The sequence below is a fragment of the Cervus canadensis genome, chromosome 24, assembly GCF_019320065.1.
Source record: "Cervus canadensis isolate Bull #8, Minnesota chromosome 24, ASM1932006v1, whole genome shotgun sequence".
NCBI lineage: Eukaryota > Metazoa > Chordata > Mammalia > Artiodactyla > Cervidae > Cervus > Cervus canadensis.
The window spans coordinates 27,357,933-27,371,658 of record NC_057409.1 but is presented as its reverse complement, the minus strand read 5'-3'; the positions used below and the strand labels follow the sequence as shown (position 1 = coordinate 27,371,658).

Below are 13,726 nucleotides of genomic sequence, written 5' to 3'. Positions count from 1 at the left end.
ACCAGGAGGCACAGTGTGGAAATGACAACCCTAGACTTCTGGGTTGGGGGGAGTAAGGTCTTTCCAGATTGGTCCTGACTGCCATGTGGGCCCCTCCTAATTGGCTAGCTGGACAGTGAAGCCCATCGCCACTATGGCTTCATTCAAGGGCACCTCCATAAACACTCACACCCCTTAACTGACTGTATCCAGGAACGATGTGTTGTTCCTCTCTCTAGGGACTGACCTGAGTGTAAACTGCCCCAGCAGGGAGCTGAGCCTCCTGTCTACCTGAAGCCGTGCCTAGTTCTCCTGGGAGTGAGATGGAGAGCCCCTGCTCTGGGAAGGGGATGGGGCCATGCCCAGCTGCCCAGTTCTCTGGGTGCTGACGTGTGGTGCACCCCAGAGCTGCTCAGGTTTCCCCTGGGGGCTGCCCCAGTGGCTGAGCTAGCATCCCAGGCATCCTCAGGCTAAATAAGGAGACTGTGTGGGTCAGGGAATGGGGGCTGGGGTCCCCGGGGGCTTGGGGCAACCACGCCAAAGAAGGCAAGGAGGGGAGCCATGTATAAAACCTGGGCCTAGGGCTGAACACCTACCCACGCCCTGGCCCTGCCATTTGGAAGGGCATGCTGCCTGCCACCCAGCTAGTTGACCCACGTCCTGAACTTGAGCCCTCACGAGTCTAGATCTTCAGGTCAGCCTAGACACTCCCACACAGAGGGATGTTCTGAACCTACAGGGAAAAGTCTGAAGTTCAGAATCTCTGTGTCAGCCTAGACCTCTTTGTTTGTTTCCTGCTTCCCAGATGTCCAAAGCAGCTCCCGCCAAAAAACCAGCGGCCCCTCCCCCTGGATGTACACTGGATATCAACGACCCCCAGGTTCAGAAAGCAGCCATTCTCATCCAGGCCTCTTACCAGGACCACAGGTAAGGGGGAGCTCTGGAGAATTGCTGGAGGAAGGGAGCTGGAGCTGCAGAAGGTTCACAATTGCATTTGGGGGATGGAGGTAGACTGAACACTGTATTTGGGGGGTGGGGGGAGACTGATGCTGAAGCTGGAATTCCAATACTTTGGCCACCTGATGCAAAGACCTGACTCATTGGAAAAGACCCTGATGCTGGGAAAGATTGAAGGAGGGAGGAGAATGGATGGATGGTTGGCTGGCATCACCGACTTGATGGACACGAGTTTGAGTAAGCTCTGGGAATTGGTGATGGACAGGGAAGCCTGGCATGTGCAGTCCACCGGGTCGGAAAGAGTCGGACACGACTGAGCACAGTGTCATGTACCTATAGGGTCACTGGACTTAGAGGAGAGCGGTTTCTGAGGGGAGGAGGGTGGCTGCCAGAGTAGACAATTTTACTAACAATTCAGGAGCGGCTGCCTTCCCTACCCACCCCCACACGTTTAAGGGTCTAGTGGGCTGAGGTGGGGGAGGGGAGCAGGGGATGCTGTACGGATGGACAGGGCTGCAGGCGGGCCCGGGCCGTGTCATGAGAGCTTGGGGCCCTGACCTGGACCGTGCTAGTAGGTCCCGGAAGGAGCTGCGCGAGAAAGGGCCGCCGAGAGTGCTGGAGCCGCTGAAGGACGTGGTGCTGCTGATGGAGTGCAGCGCGGCGAAACTGACTTGCCCTGTTTCGGCGTTCCCGGACCCATTCATCCGCTGGGGCAAGGGCCGCAAGGAACTGCGCAACGGGCCCAAGTATCGTTCTGTCTTCAAGGACCCTGACGTAGTGGCACTGGTGGTGCGCGATCGCGAGCTGGCAGATCTGAGCCAGTACAGCATCAACGTAAGCAACCCCTTCGGCCAGTGCTCCGACTCGGCGCGCATCCTTGGGGAAGGTACTACTCGCCCTGGCCGCAGTGTCACCGCGCGGAGCAGCACCAGCTGGCGGGCGCCCACAGCCTGGTCTTGCTGCGCTTACCGCTGGGCCTCCCGGTGTCCGCAGGGGGGTGTGGCCCAGCCCCCGCACAGCCTGAGCGGCAGACCAGAGCGCAGCGCTGGCCGCGCGCGTACTCCTTTCCTACCCCCAGAATTCCATCCCATCCAGCCTAAGAAGCCCGCTAAGGGCTCAGTCACGCGATTCCAGGGCCCCGAGGTCACCGAGAGCCACAAGCAGAGGCAGGGTTAGAGCCCTGGTCTTCTGGTTCTCAGCCCAGCGCAATTTCCGAGGCACCGCTAGATGTGTGAACATTTCCAGGTTTTCAGCCCTAGAATCTCTACTGATCCTTCTTCATTAACCTCTGCGAAGGGCGGGACTAGTTCCGCTTGACGGTTGAGGAGATGATGACCCAGCGAGGTTAAAGAGCTGCCCAACGTCACACAGCGAGCTTAAATCCATCTAGTATTTAGAGACGGGTGTTAGCTGGGGAGGTGATGCCCAGCCTGCCTCATCTCTAGGTCCTTAACTGGGTGGCAGTCCCTCTCCCTTCCTCTAGTTCCAGCGAAGATTCAGAAGGGACAGGATAACACTAAGGCGCGCAAAGGCGCCACAGTAACGCTGATTGCCGAGATCCTGGGTGAGCCTGCGCCCGACGTGGGCTGGGCCAAGAACGGGGAAGACATCGAAGAAGACTACAGGTGAGGGCGGGGACTTGCGCAAGGACAGCACCTGGAGCGGGAGCTCGGGCGGGGCGGGGTCCAGAAACTGGCGGGAGTGGGGCGGGGGCGGGGAACTGGGCGACGAAGAATGGAGCTCAGTACCCCGGCCGCAACCCGCGTAAACTGATCCCAGGCCCTGCCCTCCCCTTCTTCCCACCTAGATTGTTCTTTGAGATCGACAGTACCTCCACGACGCTGACTATCCGCCAGGCCACGCCGGAGGACAGCGGCAAGTACGAGGTGTACGTGGAGAACAGCCTGGGCATGGACCATCCATCGCTCGCGTGGATGTGGCCTGAAAGGGACCCTCAGACCTGTCGCCCTGGCCGGAGTCCCGGGCGGGTGGGTCAGACAACCCTCCTTCATCTTGCTTAATAAAGCTGCTCTCTTTGAGTCTTGGCGTCTATTCTGTTCTTTTGAGACGCCATTTCCCCTGCACTTGCCCCCACACTTATTCCAGATCAACACACCAAGGTCACAGAAAGTTGGGATCAGAATGTTTGGAGGGTGCCTAGTCCAGTGGTTCATTTTGCAGACAGTGAATCTGAGATATGACTTCTCTCACGGTCAAAAAGTTCCCGCACTTGCAAGTCTAACACTCCGTCTTCTCTTCATTGGCGTAGCTCAAGCCCCACCTTCTCCTGGGGGATTTGCACTCTGGCCCAGTCCTTCTCAAGGCTGGCCACACTCCCTCAGGTCTCTAGCCTCGCTCTTCCCTGGGACCTGGCTCTCTGCTTTGGCTGATACCCCTGGGCGCTTTCCCAGACAGCTCAGGTCCTAATCTTAAATTCCAATCTCCGTTTCTCAGGCTCCATTCTTCTAATTTGGATCCGCGCCCCTAGATTCCTTGGCCACGCCCCCGAGCTCTCCCATAAATCTCACCTCCTCGCTCCTGGTTAGAAAGCAAGAGGATAGTTAAGAACTACAATTCCCGGCAGACTCTGCGACGGAGTTCTCGCGAGTTGCGAGAAGACACGTGCGCGGAAGGAGCAAGCAGTAGCGGGCGACAGATCTGGCGAAAGGGGACTAGTGGTAAAGGAAGCTGATGGAGGGGCGCCGAAAGGGGTAGAGTGCAGAGGACGGTAGACCGAGAGCGGCTCGGAGGTCTCGACTGGCTCTCCGCCCTAACGCTCTCGTGTGGGTCCCACAGTCTCTGGCTGCGCGAGGCTAGGACTTATTAGAGTCAGTTGTGCAGTTTAGAGGGTCAACAATCAGTTCTCCGAATCCAGAGATTCATTACTTGTCGTCAGTGTCGGTGCTCAGGGCTTGGTAGGTTCGGTGTTTGGGACGCTAAAGGAATCTGTCTTTTGACTCAGGGTTCATCACCTAGAGGTTAGTTTTAGGATTCAGGTTCAGCCTATATAGGTTTATTTTAAATTGGATTTGGGATGCATTATATACGCATCAGAGTTAGTTCAGTACTTGGGAGCCATTCTTAGGATTGTAGTTAGGTATTTGGAACTCAGGGTTCTGAGGTTCAATATTCAGGGTTCACTGTTGGGGTACAGGGCTTAAGATCTAGAGTCAGGATGCAACAACTGAGAATTGATGGGTTTGGAGTTTAGGTTTCTTGAGGTTTGAGATCTGAGAAGGGTGTCTCTTGCTGAGTTTCTGAGTTTGCTGAATCTGTGGCCAGAGGGAAGACTGTTAGGGGTCAAATTGTGGGGTGTGAATTTCAGAATTTGGGTGGATTCATTGTGGGGTTTGAAGGCCAGCTGGAGTCTGGGCTGGGATTTGAGTTGTGTGAAATATACAAGGTGTTGTATCCTGGGCAGGTGCATACTGAACTTTGGATTTACATCCTTGGAGAGGGCTAAGTGCTGCTATTTGGGATTTGGGGCCTAGTTGGGGTATGAATCAGGTTCCTGGGTTGGGGTGTGAGATCTGAGCCTGACTTCTCTGTTGGGATTTGAGGTTTAGGTAGCAATCGCCATCATGCTCAAAGCTGTGATCCTGATTGGAGGCCCTCAAAAGGGTGAGGAGCCAGGGGAATGAGGGGAGGAGGTTGGGCTGAAGTGGTTAACTGGGTGAGCACAGAGAGAGGCAGGAAGCCTGAAATGTGCTTCTTTCTCCTCTTCCAGGGACTCGCTTCAGGCCTTTGTCATTTGAGGTGCCCAAACCCCTGTTTCCTGTGGCGGGGGTGCCTATGATCCAGCACCATATTGAGGCTTGTGCCCAGGTAACCCCGTAGGCTCCCCTCTCCCACTTCACTTCCTGCTCATCTCCTTCATGCCATATTTCCCCCTTTTCCAACCATGACCTTCCCACAAGGCATAACTTCAGGGACCACCATTTACAAATGAAAATGTGGATGTTGCCCTCTGGAGTTGTTCTGTGTGGCTGCCCTACTGTCTTCTCCTAACCTAGTCTCATCTGGCCTCTTGCTCAGATTCCGCTCCTATTTTTAAAGCATGGAATGTGAGATCAGGCAAAAATCTTGGAGACAATTTAACGCTGTAGCTTGGGGAACCTTAATGATAGCAAAGCGCAGAACTCATACCTTTGCTCACTGAGGAGCTAATTTCTTTATTGCTTTTGGTATTGAAGCAGGCAGGGTTTTATTTGAATCTCGTTTCTACCTGCTGTAAGGACATGAGCAAATTTCCCAGTCTTTCTGAGCCTTAGTTTCCTTATTTGTAAAAATGGAGATGATTAGACCTGCTTTGTGAGGTGGCGAAGCTTGCAATCGTGTTTGTAAAGTGCCTAGTACAGTATAGGTGCTTGATAAATAATATCCTCATCTCAAGCTCAGATTGACAGATGATAAATACGGGGGCGGGGGGGGGGCGGAAATGAATGGGTTATTCTTTAACACAGCTTGGTAGGCAAAATCTTCCCTAGGGTGAGCCCCAATTCAGATGTGAGAGGGCAGGGGATAATAGAATAATAAAAGATGAAAACATCAGGGACTGAGGCTTCTCCAAACTTCCTCATTGTCCAGAGGAGGAAACAGGCCAGAGTGGTAAAGTGAGTGCCCAGGGGCCTCACAGCTGAGAAAGAAACTGTGGTCTCCAGACTTCGCAGCCAGCACCAGGGATTTCTCCCCGTTTTCATTCTTTCCTATCAGATATTTTTTTTCTTCCAACCTTTTCCTTTATCCCCAGGTCCCTGGGATGCAGGAGATTCTGCTCATTGGCTTCTACCAGCCTGATGAGCCCCTTACCCGGTTCCTGGAAGCTGCCCAGCAGGAGTTTAACCTTCCCATCAGGTGTTTGTGCACATGGGTGGTGTGGGGGTTGGGGGGCAGTGCCCTGAACTTCTGGTTCTCGGGAGTGGGGTCCATCCACTAGACTTCACCCTCACACACTAGGAGGATTCTTATTGGGGCATCTGTGAATCCCTGAGTTTATTGAGTTTCTCTGTGGGCCGCAGACAGGTGTACCTCTGGGAGCAGGAGGAGTCACGTACCGAGGCTCCTTGTATCTGTCTCTCCTGATCTCACTGAGCTGGCCCTGGGGTCCCTGGGGACAGGTACCTGCAGGAATTTGCCCCCCTGGGCACAGGGGGTGGTCTCTACCATTTCCGGGACCAGATCCTGGCTGGAAGCCCTGAAGCCTTCTTCGTGCTCAATGCTGACGTCTGCTCCGACTTCCCCTTGAGTGCCATGTTGGATGTCCACAGACACCAGCCACACCCTTTCTTGCTCCTTGGCACCACGGTGAGGGGGCCCTGGGGGGCTGGAGGGTGCTGAGGCGGGGTAATCCAGAAATGTTTCTGGAATGCAGGGTGTCGGGGAGGCAGCCCAGCGGTTGGACTGGGAACGGGCATCAGGAGGGAGGTGTGCCAGAAACTGCAGGAGCAGTGGAGGGGGCGGTGGAGATCCCAAGCCCTTTGGCTGCTCAGCCGCAGGGAGCGGGTGAGGGGGTGGCGGCAGCTGTCAGTTCTCGCCCTTGCCGAAGCCCTGTCTGCCGTGGGGGTGTGTGCCAAGTGCTGTAGGAGAGGGAAAGAAAGAGGAAACAGACCCTGCTGCTCTGGAGCTAGCAGGTCACTGTCTCAATGGGTCTGTCTTTCAGGCTAATAGGACACAGTCCCTCAACTACGGCTGCATTGTAGAGAATCCACAGACGCACGAGGTGAGAGCAGAGGGGGGCTGGCTTGCTCTAGGGATAAGAAGATGGTGATGAGTGAATGAGGCGTGAGATCGGAGATGGGCGTGGGCGGAGGGAGCGGAGGGCCTGTGTGTGTCATCATTCCCCAGCCACTCCACCTCTGGAAATGCTGCACCACTTTGGCGGGGGGGGGGCCCACTCTCGTCAAACAGGTGGGGCATGTTCTTGGTCGTTCATCATGTATCCCTTCTAGAGAAATTGGAGAGAGTGAAAGCATCACAGTAGATAAATGCCTGGGGTGCTACTGAGAGCACAAAAAGAGGCCCAACCCAGCCTTACCTGGCTGGGGGAGGGGAAGGCTACCTGGAGAAGGTCTGTTTAGATGAAGGAGACGGACGGCATTGCATGTAGAGAGACCGGCATGTGCAAAGGCCCGGAGGCAGGAAACCACATAGCATCTCCAGAATTACGGAAGTCAGAGCATAAGCAGCAAGGCGGAGAGTCTCTGTCCTTGTTTGTGAAGCTCCCTGAGCCTGACTTTCATGCACCCCTTTTATTCCACCCCTTTTTATTTGTGCATTAAAAATACATGTACACACACACGTGTGTGCATAAATTTTATTTTGAAGTCTTGGGCTAGGCACTAGCTAGGTGTAAGAGAAGTAGAGCTGAAGGACAATCCCTGTTTCTAAGCATCTCAGACTAGTGGGAAACCCAGCCATCACAAATGATACAGTGCTATGTGAGGTGTGGCCAGAGGTCAGGGGTGCCCAGATCTGAGAAGCCAGCTCTGGGGCAGAGTGGACTCACACTGGGTTTTGAAAGCCTAGTTTTTCAGATGAAGAGACGGGAAGGGGCATTCCTGGAGTAGGTATGCAATAGCATGGAGTTATGTTCCGGGAACACTGGGAGGTGGGAAGGAGAAAGGCATGTAGTTCAGACTTACCTTGAAGGTGAAGGCCAACAGCTGGGGGTAGTCTGCGTTGCAGGAAGACCGCTCCGGCAGCAGGGAGGATCTGGAGCTCAGGGGGTCTTAGAGGCGGTGGCAGTGGCCTCTCCTCCCCTAACCCCAGCCTACTCTGTCCTCAGGTCTTGCACTATGTGGAGAAGCCCAGCACATTCGTCAGTGACATCATCAACTGCGGCATCTACCTCTTTTCCCCGGAAGCCCTGAAACCCCTCCGAGATGTCTTCCAGCGAAATCAGCAGGATAGGCAACTGTGAGGCAGGCCCCATGACCCTGTGACCCCAAGTGCCCCTGGTCAAAGACCCCACCCCCACCCCACCACCTCACCCCCAGTCTCCGCAGGCTCCACGTCCACCCGCTCACCTTCCTTGTCCTTCTTGTCTCCACTTGTCATCTCCAGCCGAGCCTCCCCATCCCTCCCTTCCTAACCTCATTCTGTCCCTCTTCCTTATCCATCTCAGTTCGTCTTCTGTCACTGCCTGCCCACTCCCCTTCTGGTCCATTTCTCTCAACCCCTGAGTGTCCCAGAGATGCCTTTCTGAACAGACGGCAACACACACACTTGGGTGCACACAGGCTTGTGTGTGCACGCACACGCACGTGCGCGTGTACAGCTGTACTCTCAGGCTCAGGCTCCGCCTGGAGCACAGTGCCCCAGAGCCCTGCTCACCATCGGCCACAGCCCAGGGTCGTCCTCCTAGGCTGGGACCTGCTCCTTCCCTGGATCCCTGCCTTCACTCCCTCCTCCCCCGCCCATCTCCCATCTCATGCCTCATTCACGCATCACCATTTTCTCACTCCCACCCATCTCTCTGCTTTTCTCTCCATCTCTCCTGGCCTCTCTGTCTGTTTCTGCTGAGCTGGCATCTCCACCATCTCTCTCTTTCTCTCTCTCTCCGTCTCTCTCTGTGACTGTCTCTGCCCTCACCAGCTGCCTTCCTCTGGGGTGAGTCTGTCTGTGTTTCATTCCATCCAGTGAGAGGGAGGGCGGATGGTGGGGAGAATGGGAAAAGGGAGGAGAACCCAGGTCTGGTCAAAGGGCAGGATGGGCAGCAGGTCTGTGCCTGGGAACACAGCAACTCGGGGGGTGGGGGTGGGGAAAGGGGTGTGACGTGTGCGAGGGTGATGGGAGAGCTTCCTGAGATGTAAGCATCCCTCTGGAGCAGATCTGACCAGACCTGGAGAGGTCGTGGGATTCGCTTTGATCCCTGTCCCCAAGTGATTGTGTTGGCCCCCAGTCGGGCTCAGCTGGGGAACTGATGTCAGTATCCCTCCCTCCGTGCCAGGGAGGACTCTTCAGGCCTATGGCCCGGGGCAGGTACCATCCGCCTGGAGCAGGATGTGTTCTCCGCCCTGGCCGGGCAGGGCCAGATCTACGTGCACCTCACTGACGGGATCTGGAGCCAGATCAAGTCTGCAGGGTATGGGAGTGGCCTCTGATGGGATGGTTGGGTCGTTTGAGACTTTGGGGCAGTGGGCACAGGCCCTGCTGGCCCCTGAGCCCCCGGTTCCACTTTCTGGCCCCTAGCTCAGCCCTCTATGCCTCCCGCCTCTATCTGAGCCAGTACCAGCTCACTCACCCAGAACGCCTGGCCAAGCACACTCCAGGGGGTCCACGGATTCGAGGTACCCATCCTGTCCCAATCCCTAATCCTTGCGCCCCAGCCCAGCCCTGCTCCCCTCTGAGCTGTGACTCCTGGTCACAGATCCAGAGGTGAAGTCTCAGCCCCACCCTCCCTGAACCAGGTGTGGTTTAGGGGCATTTGCCCCCAGTCCTTTCTTCTGCTTCTAGGAAATGTTTACATCCACCCGACGGCTAAGGTGGCCCCGTCGGCAGTGGTAAGCAGTGGCCCAGCCCAGAGGAAGGGAGGTGGCCATCAGAATGGGTGGGGTGGTACAGATTCTCCCGAGCTCAGGATGGGGTCTCTCCTTCATGCACGGCTTGTAGGGTGGCCTCAAACAGGTCCCTTCCCCTTTATCTGTTCTGTGAGGGGACTGGATTGGGGGCCCTCCAAGGCCTACGGTTGTGCTGTTCTCCACAGCTGGGCCCCAACGTCTCCATCGGCGAGGGAGTGACCATAGGCGAGGGCGTGCGGCTCCGAGAGAGCATCGTCCTCCACGGAGCCACACTGCAGGTAGGCACCCAGGCCCACGCTGCCCATGTGGCGCCCCCAGAGGCCAAGCGGAGGGGTGTGCCCCATGAGCTCTGCATCTGGCCCCTCACTCCCTTCTTGCTGTTTGTCAGGAGCACACGTGTGTCCTGCACAGCATCGTGGGCTGGGGGAGCACCGTGGGGCGCTGGGCCCGCGTGGAGGGTACCCCCAATGACCCCAACCCCAATGACCCCCGAGCCCACATGGACAGTGAGAGCCTGTTCAAGGACGGGAAGCTGCTGCCCGCCATCACTATCCTAGGTATGCTTTCTTGGCCGCTGGACTGCAAGAAACTTCCACAGGTGATGGCCATGCCCTGTGGGAGCATTTGTGTGCCTATGTGTATGTGTGTGTGTGTGTGTGTGTGTGTGTGTGCGTGCGTGTATTCCTTGAGCAAACATTTACCCAGTGTCTGCTGTGTGTCAGGTCCTGTGTAAGTCACAGGGGGCACAGATGGGCAGGGAGGGGTCCCCCCCCCCAGATGGCAGTGGCCCCCAGCTCATTGCCCCTCGCCTCCCCTCCCCATGGCTTCCCCCTGGTGCCCTGGTCCACACTGCAGGCTGCCGCGTCCGGATCCCTGCCGAGGTGCTCATCCTGAACTCGATTGTTCTGCCACACAAGGAGCTGAGCCGCAGCTTCACCAACCAGATCATCCTCTGAGGGGGCCTGCCAGAAGGCCCCCCTGAACTCCAGTCTGCTCCCCTGAGGCTCCTGCCTGCCTGCGTGGCCAGCCTCTGTCCAGGCAGGCTCTTCACAGGCACGCTTGCGGGGAGCAACGTGGGTGGTCGGAGGACTCTGCCCTCCCTCTCCACTCCCTAATAAACCCGGGTGAACCCTGGAGCCTGCATGGACTCCGCTTGTGCCTGGGCTGGGGGTGACGGTGGAAGGGGGGCAGCTGAGTCAGGCCCCCCCACATTAGCATTTAAATTGGAGTCATTGCTGCGGGCTCATGAATAATGAATCTGGAGCCCTGGTAAATTTCCCCCTCCTACTGCCTCAGCCTCTCTGCCGCTCTGGAGGAAGGCCCTCCAGGCTCCTAGCCCGCTGGTCCTGCTTTCACCCTGATGCTGCCTCCCTGTTCCCCTTCACTGGGCCTGGCTCAGGCTCCGGAGTGTAAGGTTTCCAAGGGGAAGGGGGAGGGATTTCGGTTGGCCGGTGGGGTGCAGGCGGCAAGCATGGGGATTGGGCCTGGGAGCCCAGGGCCCAAGGTTGGATCACCTGGTGTCCAGTCTCTTTGGTTCCTGCGCAGTCCCGGCCCGCTTTCCGCTTTGCCAGCTCCATCTGCTCCCAGCTTGGCTTTTGGCAGGATGGGGGGATTCTCCCCCGCCCGAGGCCACATCTCTTGTCTTCTAGTCCCTGGCAGGCAGGATGAACCTGAGCTGCTTGCTGCCTTCTCTCCAGAAGCACAGTGGGAGCTACTCCATTCTGGGAGGGGAGGAGCCCTGGCCACCTCCTACACCCTGGCTCTGCCCTCTGCGGGCCAGTGGGTGGGTAGGTGGAGGGTCCTCAGTCTTTCTTTCACATTCCTGAAGCCCCAGAGAAACCCAGCTCTCTCTGGTGTTCACCCATGACCCCCGTGTGCCCCTCCTGGTGCCCCCCCCCTTTCCCCAGCTGTGGGTGCAGAGCTTGGTTGCCAGATGAGCTGGTAATGATCGTAATCTGCTAATTGAGAGGAATCTAATTACCCGAAGAGAATGGGGGGGCAGGGCGTGGGTGGGAGGGAGGAGGGGGTCCTGGCAGCCGGCAGGGGTGGCAGGCAGCAGGGTGCCAGGGCCTTTATCAAAGCCCAGGATTTCAGAGCTTTGGAGCTGGGCACTTGGAAAGATGTGCCTTCTCGGGGCTGGGCTGAGGCTGACCTGGGGATTGGGCTAGGTGTGACCTCCCAGCCCCTGGAGGCCCCTGCAGGCCGAGTCAGAGCACCTGTGAAACTACCCGGGGGTTTCAGCACTCCTGATCTACAATACAGTCTGCCTTCACTCAGCCTCTTGCCTCGTTCCCACTCCTCGTCCCTCCAGTCTCTTGCCTCCAGCCCCGACCTTCTGTCGCCTCTGCGTGGGGTCCGCAGGGGGCTGCAGATGGCTCCTCTAGGCTGGGGTCAGCCCCTGAGGGAAGGGCTGGGAGAGGGGTGGGCCACGGGGCCAGGGGCCTGGTCCCTTCCTCTCCTCCCCCCAGTCCTGACCCTTCTGTTCCGAGTGGTTGGCAGAGGCCATGGCAGCTTCATCATAAATATGATAATTTAATTATTTTCTCAGCAAAACACCGTGAAATCCAATAAGTCTGTGTCAGGCCCTGGCCCCCAGGAACCCCCTCCTGGGCCCAGTGCGGGTGGGGGCAGGGGCAGGGTCAGTGTTAAAAGTGGAGGGGGCTAGTGAAGCTGAGGTCCCTGTGGTGTGCACCCCCGCCCCAGGCAGAGCAGGTCACTGTTGTCTATGTGCTTAGGTGGAGAGGGGGCGTCTAAGGAGAGAAGTTCCATTGCTCTCCACTCTCTTCAAGCATAGTCTGGGAGGGGCCTAGTCCCCCTCCACCCCTAAGGGAACATCCCAGGACCCAGCACGTGGGAGTGTCCGGCCTCCTGAGGGGAGAGCTCTGGGGTCCCCCTTCACTACCTCCGGGACTTCGTTGGCCCTGTAGGGGTAGGAGGGTGCTGGCCCTGGGGAAAACAGGGAACTGGGGTGGGAAGTATGGGATGAGAGGGGAGGGATGCGGGGGAGGGGTTTGCTTCTGCCATTAGCGCCTTTTTTTTTTTCAGTTTCTATAAAAAGATTATTCTGTAAAATCAGCGAGGGGGAGCGAGCTGGGGGCCGGGGAGGGGGGGCGGGTCCCTGGCACCAAGCTGGATGGGGTGACAGAGGAGGAGAGCTGGGGAGGGGGACTGAGGGGCCTGAGCGTGGAGAGAAATTTGGACGGGCTTCAGGAGCCAGGCAGGGGGAAGAGGCCGAGCCAAGAACACAGATTGGGGGGAGGCCGGCCAGGGTGGGGTGTGGCAGGGACCGGGCCTCCTTCCCACCCCGTCCCCATCCCCTCCCCCTGGCACTTAGCAGCCATTATCGGGGGAGCAGATTGTAGCCCCTCCCCCTCTCCGGGAAGCCGGCACAGCTGGGGCCCCGCCACATCTGCCGCATCAGCACGGAGCACAGCTGGGTGTGCCCAGAGCCGCGCTCCCCAAAACACGACGTGGGGGCGGGGGGGCCAGGGAGAGCCCAGACCCCCTGAGACAGACACACTGACACCTCTGCCAACAGACACAGACTCCTGGAGGCGAAGCTACACCCACCGCCACACAGGCTCCCTCGTGCGCGGAGACTGGAGCACTCACAAACATGCAATTACTCTGCCCCGCCCGCCGCCCTCGCCCCTTCCGCCGCCTCCTCCCCTTCCTTCCCTCGAGGCTCCCCTCCGCCGCCCGGGCCAGCTCTGAACCGCCCTCGGCCCTCGTCCGTAGGGAGCGGGGATTTCTCCCTCCCCAGACACCCTTCTGGAAGATTTGCAGAACAGGTGGGCAGCGGGTGGTAAGGAGCATCGGGTCTGAGGCTTGAGCTGGGGGAAGCCACTGCCCCACTCCGCGCCCACGCCTCTACCCACAGAGAGACACCCTCCCCTCTGAAACACTGGTCCTTGCCACCCTGGACGTAAGTGGTGGTCTCCATCCCCCAGTGGGCCCTTGATTGTGGACAAGGTCCCTGTGACACGGTTTCCACTGGCCGCCTCAAGGAGGCGCTGCGTGTCCTGTCTGTCCAAGTTCTAATCGGAGCTCGGAGGCTCCCAGGGCCGGCCCCTGCCACCCGCCGCCCCGGCAGTCTCCAGTAGCCTCCCACTCCCAAGGAATGCCCCTCTCCGCTCAGCTCTGCCACCCCAACGGGAGCAGCGTATGGAGGCTCCATCAGTGGCGGAAAAGTACCCCGTCCTCAGCAGAGATGAGCAGGAGGAGTCCGTCCCCTCCCCACTCCTCAACCAGGCGACGACCACGTGTGGCCT

At 57.9% G+C, this 13,726-nt stretch overlaps 2 protein-coding genes across 6 annotated transcripts; both read left to right on the top strand.

Annotated features, from left to right (window-relative positions):
- The first annotated feature begins 784 nt into the window (after positions 1 to 784).
- Positions 785 to 2,881, top strand: SPEGNB (SPEG neighbor). Its single transcript, XM_043445828.1, is given in 5 exon segments — positions 785 to 906; positions 1,512 to 1,822; positions 2,420 to 2,561; positions 2,744 to 2,850; positions 2,853 to 2,881. Coding segments are annotated over 5 exon segments (711 nt in total).
- Positions 2,882 to 3,529: 648 nt separating this feature from the next.
- Positions 3,530 to 10,589, top strand: GMPPA (GDP-mannose pyrophosphorylase A). 5 transcript variants are annotated; one of them, XM_043445236.1, is made up of 14 exons: positions 3,530 to 3,614; positions 4,497 to 4,557; positions 4,664 to 4,761; positions 5,687 to 5,790; positions 6,054 to 6,240; positions 6,596 to 6,655; positions 7,721 to 7,851; positions 8,530 to 8,544; positions 8,885 to 9,019; positions 9,127 to 9,224; positions 9,391 to 9,437; positions 9,641 to 9,733; positions 9,844 to 10,012; positions 10,311 to 10,589. In XM_043445236.1, exons 2-14 carry the CDS (start codon positions 4,518 to 4,520, stop codon positions 10,409 to 10,411), a joined length of 1,278 nt encoding a protein of 425 aa, XP_043301171.1. In that variant the 5' UTR covers positions 3,530 to 3,614; positions 4,497 to 4,517; the 3' UTR covers positions 10,412 to 10,589. The 5 variants fall into 5 exon arrangements, with proteins under 5 accessions (XP_043301171.1, XP_043301170.1, XP_043301173.1 ...); XM_043445235.1 differs by having other exon boundaries at positions 3,561 to 3,851; XM_043445238.1 differs by lacking the exon at positions 4,497 to 4,557 and having other exon boundaries at positions 3,562 to 3,851.
- The last annotated feature ends 3,137 nt before the right edge of the window (positions 10,590 to 13,726 follow it).